We start from the raw sequence: 27,987 nt of genomic DNA on the forward strand, positions 1-27,987 counted from the left end.
GGTGGAAAATGGAATCTGTCACCTGGCGCAGCGAGGGATGCTCTTTGGGGATGTCGGGCTCAATTTCGCCAATTCCAGGGAGACCAAGCAACATAATCTGCTCTGACATGCCCGACCCATGCAAGCTCTGTACAACAGGCAACTTGATTGAAGTGAATACTGACGCCTGGGAGCCAGGCTGCCGCTGGGAGAAATGCTACTGCTGCCCATTGTGCCAGCTGCAGCGAGGCGGTCTGTGTGACGGAGAGGACATGGGGGTCGGAAGCTCAGCTCGGGGTCGCCTAGGATGCTACGGTTGAGTGCGGCCGAGCTCAAGCCGAGACAGTGGCTGGGAAGGTGTGACGGAACCGGTGGCGAGGGAACGGAGTCCTTGGTGGAGGCTGAAGATGCTGGCTAAAGGTTCATGTCAAAAATATAATCGTTTGAAATTATGATCACGTGACAGAAAAAAGAGCAGGTTCTCGGACTATAGTTTCAAACTTTTGTGGGGCAGGAGTGAGGGGAGCTGAAAGGTCACATGAATTCCCAGCGATATTATACACTAATTATGTGCAGTTTTAATACTGACCTTTAATCAATGATATATTAAAACCTATATTTACAGAGATGTAATCAAAATATGTTAATCTTACACAGTAACGCCCTGAGGGGGAAAAATTCATTATCGCCCCATTTGGGGACGGTAACTTTTGAAAGTTAGGAAACTTAGCGCGAGGCGCTCATGAGTCCCGGCCTTAACGAAATTGGGTTTAGCGCTCCAGGAAGGAAGTGGAGCGCTAAATGAGGAGTGCCACTTCCTTCCTGGAGCGCTTAAGGACGCAGGCGGGGCGGCAGTGGTGCAGCGCTGCCGCGTTCCGAAGCTCCTTCCCTCCCTTAAAGGGAAAGGCCATCGCTGCAGGCTCTGACCAGTTAGCTGGTCCCCGACGGTGGCCACGATCCAGCAGAGTGCTGGGCCAATCGATCGCTACCCGGGACAAGTAGAAAAAAAAATGAGCAAAAACCATTTCAGAGATTTATGTACTTACCTCGGCAACCTCCCCATTAACTATCGCCCCCCCCCCTGAAGCGCCCGGCCTCCCGATCAACGCTTCCTGCAGTTGTCGGTGTCGCCGCTCAATGATGTTGCAGGGGGCAGAACCGAAGTTCGGAATCCGGGGCGACGCGCACGGCAATTACGTCACGATCTCCAGGCGCAGGAGATCGCGGCGCGAAGTCTTGCCGCCGCCGCAAACCTCTCACCGAATTTCGTGGGGGGGTGGGGGGGGGGTTCATCTCGCCATGCCCGGGGCGGTAAGTCGTTAGTGCCCCATTATCGCCCCCTGGAGCTGATAACAGGAGGCACTAAGGAGGCCAATTTCTAGCCCTTAGTTTTTAAATATCTGCTGCTGAGTAGACGCACACTGAACATGGACACAAGCTTCAGTTACATTCATTAAATGCTGATTGTCATGAATCTTATCATGACTCATGAAGTAACACTGGGCGGCCAGCTGGTGGCGCCGTCCAAGGAGTATAAATACTCGGGCGCGGGCCCAGCTTGCTCAGGATGTTTCTGTAACCAGGAACTATTGATGTAACTAGAATCTCATGGTTGTGAAACAGTTGATTAAAGCCTTGTTTTATACTCAAACCAAGCGCTCGGTAGTCTTTTGACATCACTGATTATATACTGATGGTGCAGGGGCCACACGTCAATGCTGGAGGAGCAGCGTGCCGGGAGAGGGCTCACTTTTCCAATGCTCCAATCTGAATAGTTGGAGTTATCTTTATATTGGCGTGGTTGAAGCAACGAGAGAACTAAAATCTTACTTATAAACAGTGTGATTTTTACCATATTCCCTTTGGCATAATTCTCCATCGCAGCATGAACTAAAATATCAAATCAATAAATACCGAGTGACTCCGGGAGATATCGGAAGTTGCGCTGTTTTCCCAGAGGAGAACCAAAGCTTCTGATTTTCTGTCTCTGTACCAATCACATTATTGGCCCAAGAGGGGAGGGGCCTCACTAATCTTCAGGCTTTTAACTCCAAGCTTGGTCTCATGCCCTCATTGTTTCCTGGCTTACCTCGACTCCCGGTCCAGCAACGCCTTGATTTTAAAATTTTCATTCTTGTTTTCAAATCCCTCCGTGGCCTCGCCTTTCCGGATCTCTGTAAATTCCTCCAGCCCCACAACCCCCTCCAGGATCTCAGCGCTCCTCCAATTCTGGCCTCTTGCGTATCCCTGATTTTAATCGCTCCACCATTGGCAGCCGTGCCTTCAGCTGCCTAGGCCCTAAGCTCTGTGATTCCCTCCCTTAACCTCTCCACCTCTCTACCTCTCTCTCCTCCTTTAAGATGCTCCTTAAAACCTATCTCACCTGTCCTAATATTTCCTTATGTGACTCGGTGTGAAGCGCCTTGGGACGTTTTACTATGTTAAAGGTGCTATATAAATGCAAGTAGTTGTTGTTGTTCTAATTTACTCTTCTAACCTTGCACTGTGGGCCCTCACTCTTCGCTTGGGTTTATCCAGCAACCAGAGCAATGAGGCGGAGGCAACGCTCCAATCCCCTCCACTGTTGGTCTTCGGTCATAGGACAAGCAAAAAGTAACACTGTACATCATACCTTTTCCCTTCCAGTGAGCTTCAGAAGCAAAGCCAATGTGTCCTCCGTATTTCCGGTTGAATTCGGCCATTAGTGCTTTGTAAGGATTGCGAATGAGCAAGATTGCCGCGTCAAACGATTCGATTTCCTTCTTGCCACTCTCGTGCGTTTTTATACAAACCGATCGCCCACTTTTCCAGTGGTCTCTCTCTCCCTTAAAGCCTAAGAAGGGGAAGGGGGGAAAAATAAAACAGAAAATAGATGTCACCATTTGCAGCTAAATATGGCGGACACTGAACGTTCCCTTTAGAAGGCAGTCTGGTGGGGTTATAACATTTAATCTGAATTTTGATGTTGTACTTTGAACAAAGGAAAGTAAGACCGTAGGAACTTCGAAAGGTCATCCAGCAAATCTCTCTCAGCCCACAAGTTCAGGACTCATGGTTATCCAGCTCTCTCCTCGCGTCTCCTGAAGGCACTGATTCACACTGAGACACTGATGCACAGGGGCCAGTGCCACTCTACCAAAGCGGCCACTCTTTATACAGGAAACTCTTGTTTAAACGGCACCTAAATATCCGGAATTCTCTATTAACCGGCAAAATTCTCACTCCGAAAACAACACCTCAATAACTGGCAATGTTGCCGAGTCCGAGTCTCCCGCAGTGGCCGAGTTAGTCAGTGGGGGTAGTTCTCCAAACAGTCACTACTCGGCTTCTTGGCGCTGTCGAAAGGCAGAACACCTCGATACCCCTGTAACAGGAGTCTGACTCTCCCGCGCTGCTGGTAGTTTCTTCTGATCTGCCATTTTACAGGGGTACTGTGTGTCTCCCACACTGCTGGTAGTCATTGCATTGCATTACCCTCAACTGGCAGTACTGTACTTAATCAAGCATCTTCCACCATCCATTTAACACAACATTCTGTAGGTGAGTACCCAATTACTGTATACTGCACATTTCTTGATTTTTAAAATTTTTCTTTGTTAAAAATAGCCTCGGTAGATAACCCTCTCTGTCATCCGGAATTTTTGATCAACCGGCAACACGCCGGTGCCGGATACCAAAGAGTTTCCTGTATGTGAGCCTAGACAGTGAGTGTCATGAGGCTATTTGATCATGGAGGCATCGCATCGAAGCTTGATCCAGTCCTCATGGCACAATTGCTCTTTCCAACTGGAGTTGCTGAAACTGTGATATCTCACGACCCTACCCCACCCTACCGAGAGTGTCGAGCCGAATTGTCGTGGCCCTACTGCTACCTTACCTGAGATCAGCTAACTCAGCACAGACCAGGCCTCAAACCTGGGCTCAGTTCCACACTAGCCAGTGTATTTCTACACTGAGCCAACAGGGGATCTTCAGACCCTTTTTCTTCTCCTCAGACACAGCAGTCTCAGCTCTGAGTCAGAATGTCGTGGGCTCAAGCCCCACTCCAGGACTTCAGTGCAGTACTGAAGGAGCGCTGCATTGTTGGCGGTGCCATTTTTTCAGATGAGATCTTAAACCGATGCCCCGTCTGCATCTTCAGATGAACGGCGCAGATGCCGTGACACTATTCGAAGAAGAACAGGGAAGTTCTCCCAGTGTCCTGGCCAACATGTATCCCTCAACGACATGACCGAAACATTATCTGGTCATCTGAGAGATGTGATAAGGTGCTATATAAATGCAAGCCCTTTTCTTTTTTGTTCTTTCTTTCATACCCAGCAATATAGACTTGGTTCAAACACAGGTACAAGAGGTGAAATGACAATGAGAAACCACAATTCCTCCATGTTATAATGCTCACTGATGGAAATTCTCTGTTGACTAGACAGATATAATCTGACCTACAAGAGCAGGTCAGAGGCTGGGTATTCTGCAGCGAGTGTCTCACCTCCTGATTCCTCAAAGCCTTTCCACCATCTACAAGGCACAAGTCAGGAGTGTGAGGGAATACTCTCCACTTGCCTGGATGAGTGCAGCTCCAACAACACTCAAGAAGCTCGACACCATCCAAGACAGAGCAGCCCTCTTGATCGGCACCCCATCCACCACCTTAAATATTCACTCCCTCCACCACCGGCGCACCGTGGCTGCAGTGTGTACCATCTACAAGATGCACTGCAGCAACTCGCCAAGGCTTTTTCGGCAGCACCTCCCAAACCTGCGATCTCTTCCACCTAGAAGGACAAGGGCAGCAGGTGCATGGGGACACCACCACCTCCAAGTTCCCCTCCAAGTCACACACCATCCTGACTTGGAAATATATCGCCATTCCTTCATCGTCGCTGGGTCAAAATCCTGGAACTCCCTCCCTAACAGCACTGTGGGAATACCTTCACCACACGGACTGCAGCAGCTCAAGAAGGCGGCTCACCACCACCTTCTCAAGGGCAGTTAGTGATGGGCAATAAATGCTGGTCTTACCAGCGACGCCCACATCCCATGAACGAAGAAAAAAAAATCAGCTTGTAGGTATGTGTTTTTTTTCCAGTTTTATGGCATTTTGGATGAGAAGCTAGAGGAAGATTGTGATAAAACATGGCTCATTATGTACATAACCAAACTGTATTTAAGAGTCTGTATGTAGCTGCCTGACTTTAAAATAGTCAAGTCAGCTAGACTTGTAAAATGTATTATTTTACAGTGTAGTATGTGGTAAACCACTGTTATTGTTGTTCACTGTTGTTGTTGTTGTTGCACAGTGTTGTACCTATGCATGCCTCAGCATGTCTCTGCTGGCTCCGCCCCTGGCTCCACCCACAGGCCCAGGTACAAAGGTGATTGCCCTGCAGCCCCCTGCCTTCTTGGAACCCAATCAACCACGAGAGGCATGCTCTGTTCTTTGCTAATAAAAGCCTTTAGTTACTCTCCTAACTCTCCGTCTTTTATGAGTAATTGATAGCGCATCATAGTACAACTGACATATTTCACTATCCTAATAACAGTATAAACTGCTCAGGCCTCCTCTGATGTTTTATGATACCGGTACTTAAGTTGTGTTGTACTGTTGTAAAACACTCCTACTCATCTTTAATTTCTCTATATAATAAAAACTATTTTGCACTTACAATGAACACTTTTCTTGTGAGGTAATCGAGAACTGAAATGGCTGGCACAAAAATCCTGTGACAAGCACACGGAGAACTACATTCATTAATAAATGAACAGCTTTTTGTTAAAACTTTAACTGCAACACTAGTTAAAGGAATAAGGGCCTAGAAATTCAGTAGGCCTAGCGCCCCATTTGGGGCGCTGGAGGGCCTAGCGCCGGAGTTATGGCCAGTTTAAAAATTCCCTGGGGCCCTGGTATCGGCGGTAGACCGGTAGCGCTGCGCCGGCACCGATGACGTCATCGGTGTGCGCAGCGCCCCGGTTGCCATGCCGACGGGCCCCAGCGCCGAAATTCAGTTGCGGCCGCCTCGCCCGTGGCAGCCGCAACTAAGACTCTGGCAACAGAGTCTTACACGACTTTGCGCCGGCGCATAAAGGTGGAGCGGCGGCCGGCCGCTTTCCCGCCGGCCGCCTGCCCGCACCTCCCTCCCCGGACTCCCCCACCACCCCCCCCGCGGAACAGATGCTTCTCGGCTGCGAGCCCGGCACTTCCCCGAGGTGCCGGGCTCATTTTTGTGGCGATTTTACCGGCCAGCGGGCGGGTGCAGGCAGCTCCTCCTTAACTGAAGGAGGAGGCCTGCACTTCCCGAGCCTGCCGCACCGCATCGGGCGCCGCAGCGCCGGAATAGCGCCGCAATGCGGTGCGTAGCGCCAGTTTTCAGGCGCAAACACCTTTCAGTAGCGCCGGCAGCCGTTTGGGCGCGGCGCTACTGAATTTTTGGCGCGCGCAGGGGGACTTAGCGCCGGCGCTAACTTTCCGGCGCTAAAGCCCTGGCGCGGCGCCAACTGAATTTCTAGGCCAAGGTCTATAATAGGGGACAGCATTAAAAACTGAAAAAAGTAGAAGACAAGTTAAGAACATAAGAATTAGGAGCAGGAGTCGACCATCTGGCCCCTCGAGCCAACTCCGCCATTCAATAAGCTCATGGCCGATCTTCAACCTCAACTCCACTTTCCCGCCTGATCCCATATCCCTTGATCCCTTAGGGCCCAAGGGGGTGAAATTCGCCTCCTTTGCACCCGCCGTTAACTCCTCCAGGGGTGCTAACAGGGTGCAAAGGGCTTATCTCCCAGGCGGGGGTGCTAACAGCGCCTGCTGAGAAATTCGGCAGGGCGCTGATAGCGTGCGGCCCTGCCAGTCGCACCCCGGGGTGCTGTGCCGCCGGCGGTGTTGTCATCGCCAAGTGACGCGAGCCCTTAGCACCCCGCCGCAGCCCCTCACCCACCCCCCGTGGCTAAATTCGGCAGCGCCCTGCAAGGCTGCCGCAGGAGGTGTCAGTGACAGCCTCACGGGTCGCGAACCGGGCCGCACACCGCTGGCGGGGCGGTAATTAAAGGGGCGGTTCAGCTGCGTCCCGCGCCAACATTTGTTATTTTGGCTGACCTTCAGGTCGGCCCCTCTTGGTGACCCTTGGCATGGTCCGTGGCTGCCATTGCGCCATCCAGCACCGCGTCTCAGTGCTGGGCTGTGGCCACGGCACCATGCCACCCTGGTGGGCTGGAGGACGCTGTCAAATGGCCTGCTGAGTGCGCAGCGGCTCTCGCCAACAGAAGGGGAAGGACGCTGAAACACGCCAGCGCTACGCGGAGCGGCCGCATAACACTCCGGCGCTACCGCGCTTTGCACCTCAGGCACCGCCCCGAGTGGAAGTGGAGCACTCGAGATAGCGCTCCGCTTCCTTGCCGGGGCGGTAAGCCCAATTTAATGGCTGGGGCGGTACTCCCACCCCGGGCGTTAAATGTCTGCCGATAATTCGTTTACCGCCCCCAAATGGGGCATTACCTAATTTCACCCCCCAAAAGGCTATGTGCCGGAAATTCATTAAAGCCAAGGAACAGGCGGTGTCAGTAGAAAAGTTGGAGAATTAGCGCCAGGCGCTAATGCTTTAGACTTCACGCAAAATTCGTGCTCACTGCTCAATAAAATGATTGAAGTCCTAAATCAAACCTTAAAACCCAAGTTCATTGGCGTTACTCTTAAAGGGTGGACAAATATCGGGTGCCGTCTAATCACAACACATCATTGCTACAGGCTTTTTTCACTTCTTAAAGGGGAGGTTCATTGATGCTCCAGCACCTCATTCTCAGCATTGCTAGCTGTACAGCTGCCTCAGCAAGATGAAGCAGAACAAGGAGAAGGAGCTGAAGGACTGAATCAGGTCTGCTCATGGCAGATCCATGCCCCCGGGAGAAAGCCCACAGATTCTCCAATGAAGCATTGGAAGCATTGGTTTTCACTGTGGAGAGACGGAGGGCGGTGCTGTACCTGGCAAGTGGCAGGAGGCCCCCGCCACCAGTCTTCCGCACCATGTGGAGGGAGGTAGCGCAGCACATCTCGGGCAGCGCTGTGGTCCTCAGGACCCACACACAGTGCAGGAAGAAATTTAATGGCCTCACTCAGGTGGTCAGGGTGAGTCAATGCTTCAACAAATGCTACATACCACCATCTGTACCACAATCTTCACACACTGCCCAAAGCACCACACCCCCAGCACCCACCCACCAACAATCTCTACCTACCAACACTCACACCCACATCTCACACCTTGCACACAATGATAGTTATTCAACTATGGCAGGCACATCACCCAAACACATTGCTCCACTCATTCACATACTTTCGTTTCTCTTGCAGGCCAAGGTGGCTCACAACAGGAGGGAGCAGGCGGGGGACAAGCTGACATCCAACCACTGGAGAATCGAGTGCTGCAAATCATTGGGCACCGGGTGGTGACCTCGATGGGGAGGCCTTTAGAAGAAGGGTGATGGGCATGCACACGGAGATGATAGGTGCAATGGCAAGGGTGCCCGTGAGCCACTCGGCAATGGTAAGGAGCGCGGAGGAGTCCACCTCCAACATTGCACAGAGCTCTGCGCACACCATGGAGCCCATCATTTGCAGTCTGCAAAGGCTGGTCGACTCCCAGAGAGATCGTGGTGACCCAGACCTGATGTTGCATGTGATGGGTGATCTGGCAGCTTCCATTGCAGGACAGGTGGAAGTGACGCAACGTCTTAGTGCTGTAATGCAGTCTATGCTTGGTGGCATCCAATCTCAGACTGCTCTCATGCAGTCTCAGCTTGATGCCATGCAAGCTCTGACATTGTGGCTGGGTCTACCCCTGTCGACCGGGGCTTTCACGGTGTTGCAGCAGGCCAGCAATCTGTGCTCCAACAGATTGCTAGGGATGCTGAGGTGCTGCCCTGGGGGAGTGGCAGTGGGTCAGTGGAGCAGGAACCTGCTGTCCTCTCTCAGGATGACAGCGTTCCTGCTCCCACCACTGCCACTCCGCCATTGCCCTTGTTGCTGCCTGTCATCCAGCCAGCCCAGACTTCTGCCGCCCAGCCTGAGGTGGTGCAGTCTACAGCCAGGCCTTCCAGGTCCAGAGCTGGTCAAGGGCGCCCTGCAAGGCCATCAGAAGTCTCCCGCACAGACACTCAGCAGCCTTCTACCAGCCGTGCTGCAGCCACTGGGCCAACACTTCTTAGGAGCACTAGAGTAGGCAAAGGCACAGTAACGAGGGGCACTAAGGGATTGCACAAGGGTGAATAGTTAATATTTTTGGTGTAAATATGTGTTCACTGATTCTTGATAAATTTATTAATTCAGTTTGGATTCTTTTGTGGAGCCTCTCATTTCAGCTTTGTGCTGTGATATGGCCTGCGACAGGGGTGGAATGATGGGCATGTGGTGAGCAACGGGGATCTGGGGTTTAATTTATTCGAACCGCAGTCTGATGAGGCGGTCACGGACCACCCTTCCGGAGGCCGATTGAGTGGCTGCCTCCTCCCCCTGTTGCTGCTCCTCCTCCTCCTCTTCCTCCTCCTCCTCTCCCTCTTCCTCCTCCTGATGTGGTCCCACAATCCCTGGTGGCAAGGGCTGGGCCCTCATGATGGCCAAGTTGTGCAGCATGCAGCAAACCCTGACGAAATGGGACAACCACTCCGCCGAGTACTGGAGGGCTCCTCCCGAGCGGTCAAGGCAGCGGAACTGTTGCTTGAGCACCCCGATGGTCTGCTCCATGATGTTCCTGGTGGCAGCATGGCTCTCATTATATGAGTGCTGGGCAGGAGTGTTGAGGTTGCGGAGTGGAGTCATGAGCCAGGTGGAGAGCGGATAGCCCTTGTCTCTGACCAGCCAGCCGCGAACTTCACGTGATGGCTGGAAGAGTGCTGGCACACCGGCCTGGTGCAGGATGAAGGCATCGTGGCTACTATCAGGATAGCGGGCATTGACAGTGAGGATTCACTGTCTGTGGTCACACACCAACTGCACATTAAGTGAGTGGTAGCCTTTGCGGTTAGGGAAGATCTCACGATTGTTATGCGGTGCCCACAAAGCCACGTGGGTGCAGTCAATGGCGCCCTGCACCATGGGGAATCCCGCTATCCTGGCAAAGCCACATGCACGCTCGTGCTGCTTCTCTCTGGTGATGGGGAAGGAAATGTAATCCCTTCTCCTTCTGTAGAGAGCCTCTGTGACCTCCCGGATGCAGCGATGGATGGCAAACTGTGAGATGTTAGCTATGTCTCCTGTTTCAGACTGAAAGAATCAGCTGGTGAAGAAATTGAGGTCGATGTTGACCTTGACTGCCACTGGGAGAGCCGTGGTCACCCTGATCTGAGGCTGAGGTCTGGTTGCAGGAGGTGGCAAAGTTCTGTGACCACCTCCTTGGTGAAGTGGAGCCTTCTAATACACTGCTCCTCGCTTAATTGGAGGTAGGAGAAGTGTTCTCGGAGTACCCTCGGAGGGTAAGGCCTCCTGTTGAGAGCCCTCATGGCCCTCCTCCTTCCTCTGGGCACATGTTCCAGTCTTTCTCGCTGCCTCCGCTCCCCCCTGTAGATCCTGGAGGGCGAGGTCGACTGCCAGTACAGCCCCCATTAATGTAACCAAGGGTAGCAGTTTGAATCTTTAACAATAAATGTAGCTACTTTTAGTTGCCAGAAGACTTCTGATACAAAAGAACCTTGGAATTACTGAAGGAAACTGTTGCGGTGCGTGAAACTAACAAAAAAACACTGAAACTGCTCTAACCTGACAGCTGCGAGTGATTACTGATCATCCCTTTAAATAATGTCCCTGGAGCCGGCTTCCTAGTGCTGCACGCCAGCTCTCCCTGTCGGTGTTTATTCCAGGCGGTGAGGTAAGTGGAAAGAATCAATTTTGCAAATCGGGCGGTCAGTGAGGGTTGCACACTCATTGACGTCACGATCTCCCTAGCGTTGACGTTTCCGGTGATTCCTCTTACCAGCGGTGCTACGGGAAGCCACAATTTGCGTGCGGCGCTGGATACGCCTCACCCCAGCGATACTGATCTAGCGCCCCATTAGCGCCATCTACTGGCGCTAACGGGAGGCACTGGAGACAAATTTTTCTCCCTATCTATCTCAGCCTTTAATATACTCAATGACTGAGCATCCACAGCCCTCTGAGTGAAGACATTTCTCCTCATCTCAGTCCTAAATGGCTGACTCCTTATCCTGAGACTATGCCCCCTAGTTCTAGACACCCTAGCCAGGGAAAACAGCCTTCAGCATCTACCCTGTCAAGCCCTCTCAGAATTTTGTATGTTTCAATGAGATCACTGCTCATTCTTCTAAACTCCAGAGAGTATCGGCCCATTCTACACAATCTCTCCTCATAGGACAGCCCTCTCATCCCAGGAATCAATCTAGTGAACCTTTGTTGCACCGCCTCCAAGGCAAGTATATCCTTCCTCAGGTACGGAGACCAAAACTGATAAATCAAGTAGCGACTATGTGATGCCACACAGGGATTGAACGGGCACAGAAGGTGCAGCTAGTAATTAAAGGGGTATTGCCTTCATAAATAAATGGTTTTGGAATGCCAGTGTGCCCGGTCCACAGGCACCATGGAAGCTTTCCATGGCCAACGGGAATTACACTGAGCCACACGGCCCCTCAATATTTACATTTTGGTCATCTCAGTTGAATGAGTCCATTTTTTTGGTCTGGTATTTCCCCTTTATGAAGGCAACACTAGTCATAGATTTGTCAATGGCCAGTCTAATTTAGTGAGTTTGCTTTTAAATGGAATACTAGTGAAACGCTAAACGTTGAAGATGGTATTGCCAAATCACCCGGGAGTAACCAAAAAGCCCAAGGGTAGTCTTCAGGTAAAGCTTGGGTTAGAGGGGGATAATTGGACCAGGGCAGCAGATTTATTCCTTCAAGCAAGAGCTGGAGCTGCTTCTGGCTGGGGCGGAGATCACTTCGTATAAGAGGTAGGTACTGCATAGAATTATCAGGGCCAGAGTGAGCTCCTGGACTAGTTTCGATCACCTGGTTGGCAGCTGGGGGGGGCGGCGGGATCGGAGAGGAATTTCCTCGATTTTTCCCTTCAAATTGGCCTGGGTTTTTTATCTGGTTTTTCGCCTCTTCCAGGAGAGCACATGGTTTTTGGGTGGGGTGGGGAGTGTAGATATTGTGATACACAAGATAGCACAGTTGTATGGGACAGGCTGGATGGACCAGAGGGTCTTCATTGTCAGATATGTCCATCATTGTTCGTATGTTCGTATTTAAATCAATCCAAATTTTAAAGTCATACTTTCGACCTTTATTTTGGTAATTCCTTTCTAAATTCTTATATCTAAATGTATAATGGAAACGACCGATGTACATTCTCCAGCCAGAGCATTACAGATGAGATGTTAAACCGAGGCCCCACCCGCCTGCTGAGGTGGACGTAAAAGACCACATGGCACTATTTAAAGAGCAGGGTGGTCTCCTGGTATCCTGGTCAGCATTGCTCCCTTAATCACTATCACCACAAACAGACGAACTGGACAGTTGTTCAGTTACTATGCATGGGACCTTGCTGTGTGTCAATTGGCTGGTGTATTTGCCGACACAATAACAGTGACTGCACTTCGCAAGCAATCTATTGGCTGTACATCATTTCAGGATGTTCCGAGGATGTGATAAGGTACTGTAGAAGTACAAGTTCTCTCCCAATTAAGGAGTCCAAAAGAAGCTTCATTTTTTAATTTGCAAGAATCTGCCCATGACTCAGTGGGTAGCACCCTCGCCTCTGAGTCAGAAGGTTGTGGTTTCATAGTCCCACCCCAGAGGCACCCCCAGTGCAGTGCCGAGCGAGTGCTGCACTGTCGGAAATGCCATCTTTCTGATGAGACATTAAGCCGAGGCCCCGTCTGCTCTCTCAGATGGATGTCAAAGATCCCATGGCACTATTTTGAAGAAGAGCAGCGGAGTTATCCTCAGTGTCCTGGGTGTTGTGTATGTACCTTTAAGAGAATAACTGCTCTCAGACTGCAGTACTGGCAGTGACCACCCCTGTATAAAAGGCGCTAGAGAGCCTCTGTTGTTTAGTTTCGTTTATGCCTTTCACCAGTAAAGATCTGTTTGTTTTCTCTCCTGCTAGTCCGTGTCTCAATCATTCACGGATTTAACACTGGTGACGAGTTAGAAACGAACTTACCTGCAACTCAGCAGCAGCTCCGACGACGTTGTTGAAGGTCGGAGCCAGAAGAAAAAGAAAAAAAAAAAGAGGCCATTGAAACTCGGGAAATGGGCGTCGACCGTCAATCATCGATTTCAAAACTTGCAGGAGAGACTGTCCAGAGCCAGGCTGGGTTCCTCGGTCCGTGGTTTCCCAGCTAATCGGGCTGGTGGCAGGTAGTGCTCTGATCCTTCCTGGGCTGCGGCGGGCTGAAGCTCGATCGGGTGGCCTTTCAACGGGGCCGGGCAGCGAGTCGGGAAGCAAGGAGAGAGAGAGAGGGTGGAGCATACACGGCGCGGCCGGTGTTTCGAAGCCGGGCAGCGTTCGGACCTCAGAAGAGGGAGGGAAGTATCCCAGAGGGTCCGCTCCACGACGGGAAAATAATAAAAGAAAAAGAATACGCGCAAGAAACCGTGGAAAGCAGCGCTAACAACAGCTGGGAAGTAGGCCAAGCGCGGGAGGTGCCATTTTGTTAAATCGGAGAAGAAGGCAAAGCGCGGGAGGCGCCATTTTAGATTTGCAAGATGCCGAAGACTAGCTGTATCACTGCTTTTGATAATACATTAGAGGACTGGACCACGTATGTGGAAAGAGTCGAGGTGTATTTCGAGGCAAACGATATAGCGGAGGGGAAAAAGGTATCGATATTGTTAAACTTAATGGGCGCTAGAACGTACGGCCTATTGCGGGATCTGATTACTCCAGCCAAACCAAAGGCGAAGAGTTTTAACGAAATTGTTGCTGTTCTACAGGAGCACTTAAACCCTGCACCGCTGTTGATAGCAGAAAGATTTAAATTCCACAGGAGAACTCAGCACAAAGATGAGAGCAATGCTGAGTATCTTACGGAACTACGCAAGCTATCAAAGCACTGCCAGTTCGGAGCAGGATTGGCAGATACCCTACGGGACAAATTTGTCTGTGGACTCCTGAGTGAAGGAACACAGAAGAAGTTACTCGCAGAAAAAGAGCTGACGCTAGATAAGGCTTTCAGCGTGGCAGTATCGTATGAAGCAGCAGCCAGGGGAGCTGCAGAAATTCAACAAAAACCTCAGGAATACGGCACCCACGAAATGACACGGGGATTTGCAAAATGTTATCGCTGCGGCAGAACTAACCATGACCAGAAGGACTGCTGGTCCAAAGACAAAATATGCAGACAATGCGGGAAGATTGCACACATTGCACGAGTTTGTAGGTCTGGGAAGAAGACCAGCGAGAACAAAAAGGCTACTAAGGAACCGTACAAGAAAGTACAAAAGATGACGGACAGTAGTTCCAAAGACCAGATGAGCGATAGTGAATCCGGAAATAGGAGACTAAGCTGTCTCAAACTTCACAATGTAATCGCAAAAGAGGATCACCGAACCATTTGGGCCACTCTCACGATAGCAGGGTCCCAAGTTAAAATGGAATTGGATACAGGATCAGCGCTAACCGTCATGAATCGACGAGACTACGAGCGGCTATTTTCACACATAACCTTGAGAGAGACATCCATCGTCTTGACGACGTATACGGGGCAAAAAGTATACCCCAGAGGAAAAATAAGGGTGCCTGTCGAATACAATGGCAAGAAAATACGGAAATTGTATCTCTACATACTGCCAAATGGTGGACCACCGTTATTGGGACGGGAATGGATCAGGAAGATAAACTTAGATTGGCATTCCATTCATGCAATGACGGTGGACGGTAAAAAAGATGACAACGTCACTCCTGGACGATTGTCAACAATCTTAGCTAACGCCAAAGAGGTATTTCAACAAGAACTGGGCACGCTTAAAGGCATAACCGCCTCGATAAAAATAGAAGAGAATGCAGTTCCCAAGTTTTTCAAAGCGAGACCGGTACCATATGCAATTCGCCCAGCCGTCGAGGCAGAGCTGGAGAATCTGGAGAAGGCGGGCATGTTGTCTAAGGTCGACTGGAGCGAGTGGGCGACGCCCATCGTTCCTGTCATGAAGAAAACGTTAAGCAATAAGTCCGGAGAGCCAAGGAAGATTCGCATCTGTGGGGATTTCAAGGTGACGGTGAACCCTGTCCTTCGCACAGTACAATATCCTCTTCCAAGGATAGAAGACATCTTCGCCTCGCTGTCTGGAGGGAAGTGTTTTACAAAAATTGACCTAGCACAAGCATATTTGCAGATGGAGGTTGAAGAGTCCTCTAGGAAGTATCTCACGATAAACACTCACAAAGGTCTTTACCAGTATCATCGATTGGTATTCGGAGTAGCATTGGCTCCGGCGATATGGCAAAGAGCGATGGAACAAGTCCTGCAAGGGATTCCGGGGACTCAGTGTTACTTGGACGACATCCTTGTAAAAGGTGAAGATGACAGTGAACACCTTAACAACCTAGAACAGGTGCTCACTAGACTACGGGAACATGGGCTGCGAGCCAACCGCCCCAAGTGCGAATTTTTTAAGAAACAGTTATCGTATTGTGGCCACGTGATTGATAAGTCCCCTGACAAAATTGAAGCGGTTGTTAAGGCCCCAGCGCCTGAAAATGTGTCGCAACTGAGGTCATTCCTCGGGTTGGTGAATTACTATCATAAGTTTTTGCCGAATTTGTCGACAATTCTGCACCCACTGAACGCCCTGCTACGAACGGGGGTAGCATGGAAATGGAGCGATGATTATAAGCGTGCTTTTCAGAATAGTAAGGACTTAATCACTTCGAAGGAAGTATTGGCTCACTACAACCCAGCACTGCCAATCAGGCTGGCGTGTGATGCGTCTCCCTACGGCATTGGGGCGGTAATGTCACATAAATTCCTTGATGGTTTGGAGAGGCCGATAGCTTTTGCGTCACGCTCGTTAACTTCTGCCGAGCGTAACTACGCCCAGATTGACAGAGAGGCCCTCAGCCTAGTGTGGGGGGGTGAAGAAGTTCAATCACTATCTGCACGGTCAAAAATTTACTCTACTAACCGATCATCAACCTCTTGTCTCCATTTTCAACCCTCAGAAGAGCATACCGATAATGACAGCACAACGGCTGCAGAGATGGTCCCTTTTCCTAGGGGCACACCAATATGACATCGAGTACAAAGGAACTAAACAGCATGGAAATGCTGATGGATTGTCACGTCTACCGTTGCCAACGGTGGAAGAAGAAAACCTTGCAGTGGATCGAATGGAGTTATTCCACTCGACCATAGTCGAATGTCTCCCTGTGACGAATGCAAACATAGAAAAGGAAACACGGAATGACCCGACACTATCACGGGTCTATGATTTAACGGTGAAGGGATGGCCAGCACATGGCGAGCCACTGCTGCCAGCATTCTCGCCGAGAAGAGAACAGCTGTCAGTGTGCAGAGGAACCTTGATGTGTGGATCCAGAGTAGTAATTCCACCTAAGTTGACGGATAGAGTGCTCAATGAGCTTCATGAGGGTCATCTGGGTGGGGTAAAAATGAAGAGCTTAGCCAGAGCGTTTGTGTGGTGGCCAGGAATCGATAGAGAAATTGAAGAGATGACCAAGAGCTGTGCAGGATGCCAGAAGGTCCAAAACGCCCCACCACAAGCTCCTCTGCATCCATGGGAGTGGCCCTCATCTCCATGGCAAAGGGTGCACATTGATTTTGCTGGTCCCGTCATGGACTCGATGTTTTTAATTGCGGTGGATGCACATTCAAAGTGGCCAGAGGTAATAAAAATGTCCTCAACCACCACGGAAAAAACTATCACAGTTTTACGAACCATATTCGCCAGGAATGGGCTGCCTGAACAGATTTGCTCTGACAATGGACCACAGTTTGTGTCTGAAGAGTTCCGGAGGTTCTTAAAGAACAATGGTGTTAAGCATTACACATCTGCCCCATATCATCCAGCCACTAATGGATTGGCCGAGAGGTTTGTCCAAACATTCAAGAAGGCTATCAAGGCAATGTGTAATGAAGATATACCCCTACAACACAAGGTGGACAACTTCTTGTTTGCCTACCGGAATGCGACACATGCGGTTACCGGCCAAACTCCAGCCATGATGTTCTTCAATCGAAGACTACGATGCCGCTTGGATTTGGTTAAGCCAAACGTCCGAAGAGATGTGGAGAACAGGCAGTTTCAGAATATGAATGAAAGGCCGACCAGGAGTTTTAAGATAGGTCAACCAGTTTTGGCCCGGGACTACCGCACTGAGAAATGGCAACCAGAAACGATTTGTACACGACAAGGACCGCCCATGTATACCGTGGACGTTGGGGAGAGCATTGTAAGACGCCATGTTGACCAGATTCTAGAGTCACGGGAAAACGTCAACTCCACACCACGATCTGATACACCTGGTAATGAAATCGACGTTCCAATTGCAGCTACCGCAGAACCGGTAATATTGGAAGCAGATGAACCAAACAACGACATTGATTCCGACTCAACATTGCCAGAAGAACCTGATACCCCAAAGAGGCGTTATCCAGACAGAATCAGGAAGCCTCCTCAAAGACTGAACTTATAATTGCTTAAACTTAACCAATGTATCTAGCAACAGTAATTGTGATTGTAATTCGTTATCATTTAGTTGTTAAATGAATGTTATGTACTGTTTATCTAAAAGGGGAGGAATTGTTGTGTATGCACCTTTAAGAGAATAACTGGTCTCAGACTGCAGTACCGGCAGTAACCACCCCTGTATAAAAGGCGCTAGAGAGCCTCTGCTGTTTAGTTTCGTTTATGCCTTTCACCAGTAATGATCTGTTTGTTTTCTCTCCTGCTAGTCCGTGTCTCAATCATTCATGGACTTAACACTGGGGCCAATATTTATCCCTCAGCATCACTAAAACAGATTGTCTGGTCATTATCACATTGCTGTTTGTGGGAGCTTGCTGTGCGCAAATTACTGACGCATTTCCTACATTACAACAGTGACTCCACTTCAAAAGTACTTCATTGGCTGTAAAGCACTTTGGAACATCCGATGGTCGTGAAAGGCGCTATAGAAATGCAAGTTCTTTCTTTTAATGTGCTTTTGCAATGTTTCTAACATTAAGAACTTAAAGGATGGACTGAGAAAGGTCATGTAGCTCATTAATCCTCCTTCTATGGATCATCTGCCCTGCTGTGTGCATTGCTTCACTTCCTAAATTTCCTGAGGGAAAGTTATGCAAACATTTCTCCCTGATTCCGAAAGGTAATGAAACAAAACTCCAAAGTGTCGATCTAGGCCACAACATCCATTATTAAGCAGCAGCCAGTGGCCTTCCTGATCCCAGCGGTGCATTGTCTTTCGTGGCGGCTTTAATCTGATCTGTTTATGCTTATCTCAGGTAACTTCTATACCACCACTAGCCAGGCACTAATCTGGCTCCTGAGATTGCAGTCACTTGGTTCAAGGCATTATTTTAAGGACGATGCCACGTTCGGGCGGTCTCGGCAGGGACAGGCACTTTGTCGAAAGCATGGGTCGGGAAAGCACGGGTCGGGCAAGCCTGCGGCCTGCGATTATTTCCCCCCTTCATTTAATGGAAAGCCACAGGCTGCAGCCAACATTTCCCGACTGCTCCTGACTCAGACCGCCCGATGGCTAACTCACCCCGCTTCTGGTTTAGCGGCCAAAAACATTCCTGTGGAAGTTATCAATCAAAACGCCAGGCAACGCGCAGCGATGCGACCGGTGAGCAATTATGCCGAGTACACTGGATGAAGGAGAAGCTGTAGTGCTGCCCAGGTGCAAGGCTGCAGGCAGTGGCTCAGTGGGGAGCGCACTCTCGCCTCGGAGTCAGAAGGTCGTGGGTTCAAGTCCCACTCCAATGACGTGAGCACAAAAATCTAGGCTGACGCTCCAGTGCGGCGCTGAGGGAGTGCTGCTCTGTCAGAGGTGCCGTCTTTCGGGTGAGACGTTAAACCGAGGCCCCGTCTGCTCTCTCAGGTGGATGTAAAAGATCCCACGGCACTACTTTGAAGAAGAGCACGGGAGTTCTCCCCGGTGTCCTGGCCAATAGTTATCCCTCAACTGACATCACTAAAAGCAGATTATCTGGACATTTAACTCATTGCTGTTTGTGGAACCTTGCTGTGCGCAAATTGGCTGCTGCGTTTTCCCCACATTACAACAGTGACTGCACTTCATTGGCTGTGACGCGCTTTGGGACATCCTGAGGTCGTGAATACTTGATACAGGATTGTGTTTGCGAATAAACTATTGTTGACGGCCAGCCTTTAAGTAGGTCTCAGTTCCCTTGGCAGTACTGGTAGATGCTGCTGTGTACAGTAATCAGTTGGATAATACTGAGATTTGTAAAAAGCTGGCTGTCAGGCAGTATGCTATTCACTTGATTAATCATGACTGTTTCTGAGAAGTGAAAAATTCCATGGCTAAAAGTGATAATGAGAGGATAAATTCCGGCCGTATAAACAGTATAACATTCAAGCATGTGACTGGTTTGGAACTGTTGAGTGTGTAAGCTGGCGAACTTTCCATAATAAACTGTGATGACAATTTGTTGGGGAGCGCCCTTAGAAGTGCTGATGGCAGCTACTCCTCCAGCCTCACATTGGCGATTCCATTCCAAACCATAAGGTTCAAGTTTAGATTCCAGCCTCGACAGGCTGGGGCTCTTTTTTCTCTAGAAAAGAGAAGACTAAGGGGTGACCTGATAGAGGCCTTTAAGATTATGAAGGGGTTTGATAGGGTAGACGTATAGAGAAGGTGCTTCCACTTGTGGGGGAGACCAGAACTAGGGGCCATAAATATAAGGTAGTCACTACTAAATCCAATAGGGAATTCAGGAGAAACTTCTTTACCCAGAGAATGTGGGACTCGCTACCACAGGGAGTGGTTGAGGTGATTAGCATAGATGCTTTCAAGTGGAAGCTAGATAAGCATATGAGGGAGAAAGGAATAGAAGGATATGTTGACAGGGTGAGATGAAGTAGGGAGGGAAAGGCTCATGTGGAGCATGGACCAGTTGGGCCAAATGGCCTGTTTCTGAGCTGTACGTTCGATGTAATTCTATCTAACTGTTATTCAAACTGAATGATCTCAATGGGAATTTATGCCCGTTTCAAGTCAAAGCTGCTGGATTGGCAGGATTATTCTTGCCTGGCAGAAGCAGGACCTTCTGTTGGCCAGTCACTGGGTGCCATTAATGGCAATGGTGGAGGTGTTATTGATGCAAACTGGCCTTCCCTTCTAGGTAAAAAGGCAATGTGATGGTCAGAGTCAGTGAGATGCCAAAGAGAATTAGAAGAGTAGGAAGAACCCACAAACAGTGTCTGAACTATCAGAGAGCAAATCCACATTGCCATATTGGGATTTGACACTGAACCTGGACTCAAACCTGTCCTGCCATTAAAAAATCCTCTGCTACTCTAACTCTCTTTTTGCCAGGATCTCTTCAGTTTTCCTTCTTTTTAAAAGCTGCAGGCTTTTCTAACTCAAGCTTGGCCTGATGGCGACAGTTCAATGTGCCTTATGTTCTCTCCTTGTTCACCCTTGGTAGTGTTAAGCATTATGGGCCTAAGCCCTTCATTTGGGATTTGCTGTAGAAAAAAGATAGTTGCCACACAAACACTACTCAGTCTTGATTTGTTGCCCAGAGAAAGGAAAACAAGACAATTAGTGACAGTGTGCAGTCAACAGCTTGTAAAGACAGATCTCAAATCGTTTCCCGGCCTACCTCTGTGACCCTTACTTCCATGTGTTCAGGTGGCTGAAGATGACAGGCCCAAGACCAACCCACTGATTCCCTGCCTGTGTGTTGTGCCTCCCCAGGCCCAGACCTACCCCACTGCTGTGCCAGACTCAAGAATGAAGGGAAGCACCATTGGAATCGTGCAGAGTCAAGCCGCTTTCTTCCTGTGAACACAGCCTCAAGCAGAGGCCTTACTGCTGTTGCTATCGGCCACGTTCTGGGAATCTGATGACTCATTCCCTACACCATAGGATTCTGATAAATACATGTGTACAGTGTTAGGTGTCAGCCATGGCTCAGTGGCTCGCACTCTCGGCTCTGAGTCAGAAGGTCGTGGGTTCAGGTCCTACTTCAGAAATTTGAGCACAAACATCTAAGATCACACTCCCAGTGCAGTACTGAGGAAGCGCTGCACTGTCAGAGATGCTGAGCTGGATTTTCCAAGCCCCGTGGAGGCAGGTTTGGAGGCGGGAGTGGGGGGAAAATTGCAGAATCGGGGGGGCACGAACCCTTCCCGCCCCCAACCCGCCTCCATGCCCGTTTCCCAGGAGGCGGGTACCCGACCTGTACTGGGAGCCACCTCCCCGAAGCTGGAAGGGGATTAGTGCCAATTAACTGCCTGTTAACAGTCGAGCGTACATGGGAGTCTTGACAATGGCCCGGATTTTGCCGTGGTAATGACGACGGAACTGTCAGCGTTCGACATCATTACTCCTCTGAAACTGACGGCAACTTCAGGATCTAGCGCACACAGAGATAAAGATGGAAATCCAGAAGTTGCGGCCCTGCTCCGCCACGGGCTGCACTATGGAGCTCCCATAGCCGGCAATCGTCGAAATCAGTTGACCTGACGAGAACGTCCCCTGAGAGTGTCAGCCGTGGCTCAGTGGGTAGCACACTTGCCTCTGAGTCAGAAGGTTGTGGATTCAAGTCCCACTCCAGAGACCTGAGCACAAAAATCCAGGCTGACACTTCAGGGCAGTGCCGAGGGAGTGCTGCACTGTCTTTCGGATGAGATGTTAAACTGATGCCCCGTCTGCTCTCTCGGGTGGACGTAAACGATCCCATGGCCACTATTTTGAAGAAGAACAGGGGAGTTATCCCCAGTGTCCTGGGGCCAATATTGATCCCTCAAACAACATCACTAAAACAGATTATCTGGTCATTATCACATTCCTGTTTGTGGGAGCTTGATGGGCGTAAATTGGCTGTCACGTTTCCCACATCACAACAGTGGCTACACTTCAAAAAATACTTCATTGGCTGTAAAGCGCTTTGAGACGTCCAGCGGTCGTGAAAGGTGCTATATAAATGCAAGTCTTTCTTTCTTTTACGATGGAATATCGCTGTTAAAAAACCCCTAAAACGTTAAGCCTTGTTGAAAGAGGTGTAACTGGGTTTTAATGGCGTACTGATTGTTGAAAAACTGTTCTGGCCCTGAAAAACTAATTTTATATTTGTGGAATGTCAAATTTTTTCATTAATATGATTATGAATTACAAGTTTTTAATATAATAATTTTTCTTAAAGTTTGTTCATGATATTTCAGCTTGTACCTTAATCCCATGTGTATGTCCCAATCATTATTTCACTCTCTGTAAAATTTACTAAAAATAAACTATAGTCTGTGCATTTTACTTCCTGGTTTGCTGTCTGTGCGACTTCTTCAATGTGATTGGCTGCTTAGCCAGCTTGATAACGTGACTGTTGTTGGACGCTGGAGATTCGCTTGATTTGGCGCCAGATTGAAACTGGGGTTGGGAGAGCTGAAATTGACGCCGCAGGGATCACTAGATCTTTGTGGGCAGCTTCCTTGGCGATCAGAGGCGAGCGCCGACGCTTCGCCGCTGACCGCAAATTCCGGGCCCATGTATAATATCACTGACTGTTCATAAACCTAGTCTTTGCTCCACACGAAAACCACCCTCAGTCTCACCTGCCAGTGAGTGACAGAGTAGGCCACAAGTTTTTTTAAACTGCCACACAACACTTTTGGACTTGAGGGGAATCAAGGGATATGGGGGATCGGGCGGGAAAGTGGAGTTGAGGTCGAAGATCAGCCATGATCTTATTGAATGGCGGAGCAGGCTCGAGGGGCCTACTCCTGCTCCTTATGTTCTTGCGATTATATCTCTGTGAAGACCCCCGGGATGTTTTAAAGTTGCTACATTAATGCAGGTTGTTATTGTTGAAGAGATAACTGGCACAGTGTTGTGTGGGTGGTTTTTAAAATCTCCAGAATAAGGAAACATTTGGAAGATAGTGCACGGCGCACAAAGCATGAAAACTCTTTTAAAAACATAAAATGGTAGAGTTTCCGCTTTGGGCACAATCACCGATTGCAAACTCATTTGCAAATCACCGAACGCAAAATCTGCCCCGAACCAGCGCGATCGGGGCGGCGTTTCAAAACGTGATTTGTTTTTTTCATATTTGCTTTAAAAAATATTCTTCGATATAGTTAAGAGTGGCAACTTGGTGCAGTTTGATTAATACAGCTGAAAATGGGTTTATCACAAAAAAAATAAGCATTTTAAATCACAGTGTCAGTCCGTCGCCTGTGAGTGACCCGATTTTAAATGATTGAAAATGACTTTAAAAAAAAATATGCAGCACCATTTGCTAGTTAGATTGGGGTACAGATGTCGGTTTTAGTAAAGTAAAAAACAAAAAAAAATCACATTCAAAAGCTTTTAAAACTTACCTATTAATGTCCTTGCACCCAAAAGATCCAGCGTAAATTATTGGAGCCTCCTCGCAGGCCCGGCAAATTAGCGGAAACTCCCAATGGTGATTAATTCACCCTGGGGGGCCGGCTTCTATCGCGATTTTTAAAAAATCTAGTGCGAAGGATCTTTTGCGAGGGTTACGCCAATTTCGGGCGACTAGCAACGACAAAACAAGCGCAGCCAGGCGGAAACTCTTCCCCAAAGGGCCTGCTCCCAGTCCTTGCATAGACTTTGGAACTGTGCCAGGCAATAACAGATATTTCATCCAAGTGTGGAGCATCAGAGTTCCAGTAACCTAGGCAACAAGCTCCCCAGTGGAACAGCTATGCTGAAAATCATACTGGCAATGATAGGAACACAGGAACAGGAGGAGGCCATTCAACCCCTCGAGCCTGGTGTACCATTCAATCAGATCATGGCTGATCTGTATCTCAACTCCAGCTACCCGCCTCGGAGCCATGTCCCTTGATACCCTCGCCTAACAAAAATCTGTTGTTCTCAGTCTTGAAACTTTCCATGGACCCTGCAGTCCGCTGGGGGGAGAGAATTCCAGATTTCCACTACACTTTGTGTGGAATATATGCTTCCTGGTTTCACTGAAATTTTAAGTTTGTGGTGCCCCCCCGCCTTGTTCTGGATTCCCCACCTGAGGATATAGCTTCTTGGTATCTTCCCTATCAAATTCTTTTATCATTTTAAACACCTCAAATTAGGTTACCCCTCAACCTTCTCAACTTAGGCTCCACTCCCCTCAGCAAGGGAAGGGAAAGTCAGCCAGGATTACAGTCTTCATTACTAAAAATCAAGCTCCTGCTGGCAGGTGTGAATGGTCAGATGATTACGGAGACAGGCCTGGGCCCAGTTGTGATGCTCCCCATGTTCGAATAGCCTCACTGCTGACACTCACAGGTGGTGCACAGTTCCTTATTTGAGACATCTAATGCCCCTCGACTCACACTACAGCACGAGAAAACCACCTTTTAGGACAGTAGTGGAGGAAAATGAAGGGGTGGGTGTTGGGAGAAAGAATAATCCAAAGGGTTGATAGTGTTTGAAAAGAAAAAAGAAAGACTTGCATTTCTACAGCGCCTTTCACGACCACTGGACGTCCCAAAGCACTTCACAGCCAATGAAGTACTTTTGAAGTGTAGTCACTGTTGTAATGTAGGAAACACGGCAGCCAATTTGCGCTCAGCAAGCTCGCACAAACAGCAATGTGATAATGACCAGATAATCAGTTTTAGTGATGTTGATTGAGGGATAAATATTGGCCCCAGGACACCAGGGGAGAACGCCCCCTGCTCTTGTTCGAAATAGTGCCATGGGATCTTTTGCATCCACCTGAGAGAGCAGACGGGGCCTCGGTTTAACGTCTCATCCAAAAGACAGCACCTCCGATAGTGCAGCACTCCCTCAGTAACGCACTGGGAGTGTCAGCCTAGATTTTTGTGCTCAAGTCTCTCGGAATGGGACTACGAACCGACAACCTTCTGACTCAGAGGCGAGAGTGCTGCCCACTGAGCCACGGCTGACACTTTGAAGAATCATTCTTACTTCCTGTTGAGTCAGATTTCAGTCTAACGATTGGCTTTATCTGCGATTGCAGGCTCTTTAAACTAAGTAGACATCAAACAATCCTCTGAAGCCAAGAAATGTGTTTATAAAAACAGTGGTTCTGATAGCTTTGGAATAGGCTTGACCATCAGTGGCCATCAATTTATACAGCACCTTTCATGTCATGAAGATGCAATGCAAGTCGACAATTACAATCCCTCGCTACCGAGTCCCTGACGTCAGGCTGGATGCTTTGGGGAAGCAGTGAGCAGATGTCAGGCTTTTCCACATGGGGAGGGAGATAATCAGAGCAAGAGCCAGCCTACGAGTTAGCTTCAGAGAGGCGCCCGTGGACATCTAGGTGTAGGTCTTGGCCCTGCCCTCTCAGTTGGGGATGGGAGATAGCGTTATTTTCAAAGAGGAAGCCCCATTGTCCACAATAACTTGTAACCCTCATTTACAACCTTTACTGTCAATATGCCAAACCAATACAACTGGCTTTGGCAGTGCTAAGAATCCAATCCTGTTAATACTGGCACTCAAGCCTGCACAGGCTACAGATAGCACAGATGCATTGTCCCAAGGAATTTAAATGTACCCATACCATCTTCTCAATGGCTTGGAGTATCCGAGGACACAGGTTCAACAAAGAAACTGGTAGGAACCACTGGTAGGCAACTGATGACATCTCCAGTGGACCATAAGCTATCAGGCACCAGTCTACCAGATGTAAAAGTCTTGTTCGAAGAAAAACGTGGCAAAGATTCAGTTTTGGGTTTGATATGAGATGAGATGTTGTGCCTGAATAGAAATTACAACAGGCCGTTCGGGCCAATCAGTCCGTCTTGGTGTTTATCCTCCACATGAGCAATAATCCTAATTTCATATGTCTGCCATGTTCCTATATCCCTTTACACTCCTCCTCCAATAATAACAACAACATGCATTTATAGAGCGCCTTTAACATAGAAAAACATCCCAAGGTGCTTCACAGAGTTGGAATCAGACAAGAATGGACGCTGAGGCAAAGAAGGAGCTATTCGATGGGCTGAGCAAAAACTTGGTCAAAGAGGTGGGTTTTAGAGAAGGCCTTAAAGCAGAAGAGGCATGTGGAGTGGTTTAGGGAGGGAATTCCAGCGCATGGGGCCTAGACAGCTAAATGCATGGCCTCTAACGGTAGGATGGAGAGGGGGTGCCCAAAAAAACCCTGAGTCAGAGTGAAGGAGAGTCGGGAGCGGTTTATTGGGCTGGAGGAGGTTACAGAGGTGGGGAGGAGCGAGACCATGGCCTAGATTTTCAGTGTGCCGTGAGGCGGGCTTTTAGGCATGCGGGGGGCTAAAATCCCGAATTCGGGGGTCCCGACACCATCCCGCCCAAAACCCGCCTCCACGTAAGTTTCAAAGGAGGCGGGTACCCGCCCCGCACTGGGACCCGCCGACCCGAGGCAGGAAGGGATTAGTGCCAATTAACTGCCTGTTAACAGGTAGTTAACAGGCAGTTTTTTAGCCTAATCCCTATTTTGAGGGGTGTCGTGTGGGATTCCCGATGGCTCCAAACCACGCCAGGTTAGAGCAGGTGGGCCGTCGGGTTGAAGGATTTGGAGGGGTCGAGATGTCGGTGTTCAGGTGAGTGATGGGTGCATGAGTGCAAAGGTAAGTGTGTTTGGTGTGTCTAAAGTGTGTAAAGAAGTTTAAATTACCTGTACTTACCTTAACAGCCTTTCTTCCTCTAGGCGTCGGGAGTCCATCACTCAGCCGGCACTGAAAGCAGAATGGCCGCTGTAAAGTCTGTGGGTTGTTTAGTTAATTAATACACAGACTACCAGAGTAACTTAAAACAGGACTTTACTATTCGAAGGTCAGGGCGAATCTGCCCAATAAATCCTGACACAACACTTATATACTGGTGTGGTCACCGTCGGTATTACAGTATACAGAAGCCAAACAAAGTAGTGCCACACCTAAAATAGTTCTCTTAAAGGTGAACGGTTACATACAATAGTTCTCTTAAAGGTAGACGGGTACATACACTACAATCCTCCCTTTTTAGCTTACAACATACTTATTCCCCATTAAACATAACATATAATCAACTTCATGTAAAACAATTCACAGATATAGTCTCTGCGGGAAACAGTTCACAGATTCAGTCTCTGCGGGAACAGTTCACAGATTCAGTCTCTGGTCTTGACTCGGTCCGAACAACATCTCTGTGGTGTAGCCGGTTCACATTTCTAGCGTGACTCATCCAATAGTCTTTCCCTTGGCTTAACAGCTTGAACTTCCGTCCTGCTGAACCAGCAATGCTGACTTTTACAAACAGCTGGACTGCCTTGGTAATTTTTCCTACTTTCCAACTGATTTGGCCCCCTTCGTAGGGCCCACGTGCATGATCTGATAGAAGTGATAATAATTTAGATGGTTATCGTCTTCTGCTTCGTCTTTTTCTTTTCTGCTTCTTGGAGACTCTCGGGGCTCCCTTATCCGCTGCCAGCTGTAGCGCCACCATCTCCCTATGTTCCTTAGACTTTAAGTGCTTCATCCTGATTTCTGCACTTTGGGAGTTTTCATCACAAGCTGGGCAGACCAAGTCATCGTAATATTCCGTGTCACTCAACAGGTCATGGTAATATTCGGTGTCGTCCTGAGCTAGTCTAGCGAGAGGGCCTGCTACTTCTTCCTTACCCAACTGGACGTTAGCCGACTGTTGTTCCCTCCCTAGACATCTTTCCTGAAGAGACTTCTTCATGCGTTCATATTCATCCCGCTCTTCCTGGGTTTCCTGCCAATCCTTCACTAATGACCTCATTTGTGATTCCAATATTTCCCCTTCCATCGGGGATTGATTGATCGGGCTATTCAATCCTTCTACTGGAGCAGCTGTTTCAA

General features: G+C 49.0%; 1 protein-coding gene across 1 annotated transcript in view; it reads right to left on the minus strand.

Annotated features, from left to right (window-relative positions):
* The window catches only part of wscd2 (WSC domain sialate O sulfotransferase 2), a 342,002-nt gene that overhangs the window by 43,917 nt on the left and 270,098 nt on the right, over positions 1–27,987 (minus strand). Inside the window, exon 7 of the mRNA XM_086012017.1 lies at positions 2,612–2,812. Coding sequence (XP_085868143.1) covers positions 2,612–2,812 — 201 coding nt within the window. The remainder of the gene's footprint in view (positions 1–2,611; positions 2,813–27,987) is intronic.

The sequence above is a fragment of the Somniosus microcephalus genome, chromosome 19 (assembly GCF_052327205.1).
Source record: "Somniosus microcephalus isolate GS21.2 chromosome 19, FLI_Smic_1.0, whole genome shotgun sequence".
Lineage (NCBI taxonomy): Eukaryota > Metazoa > Chordata > Chondrichthyes > Squaliformes > Somniosidae > Somniosus > Somniosus microcephalus.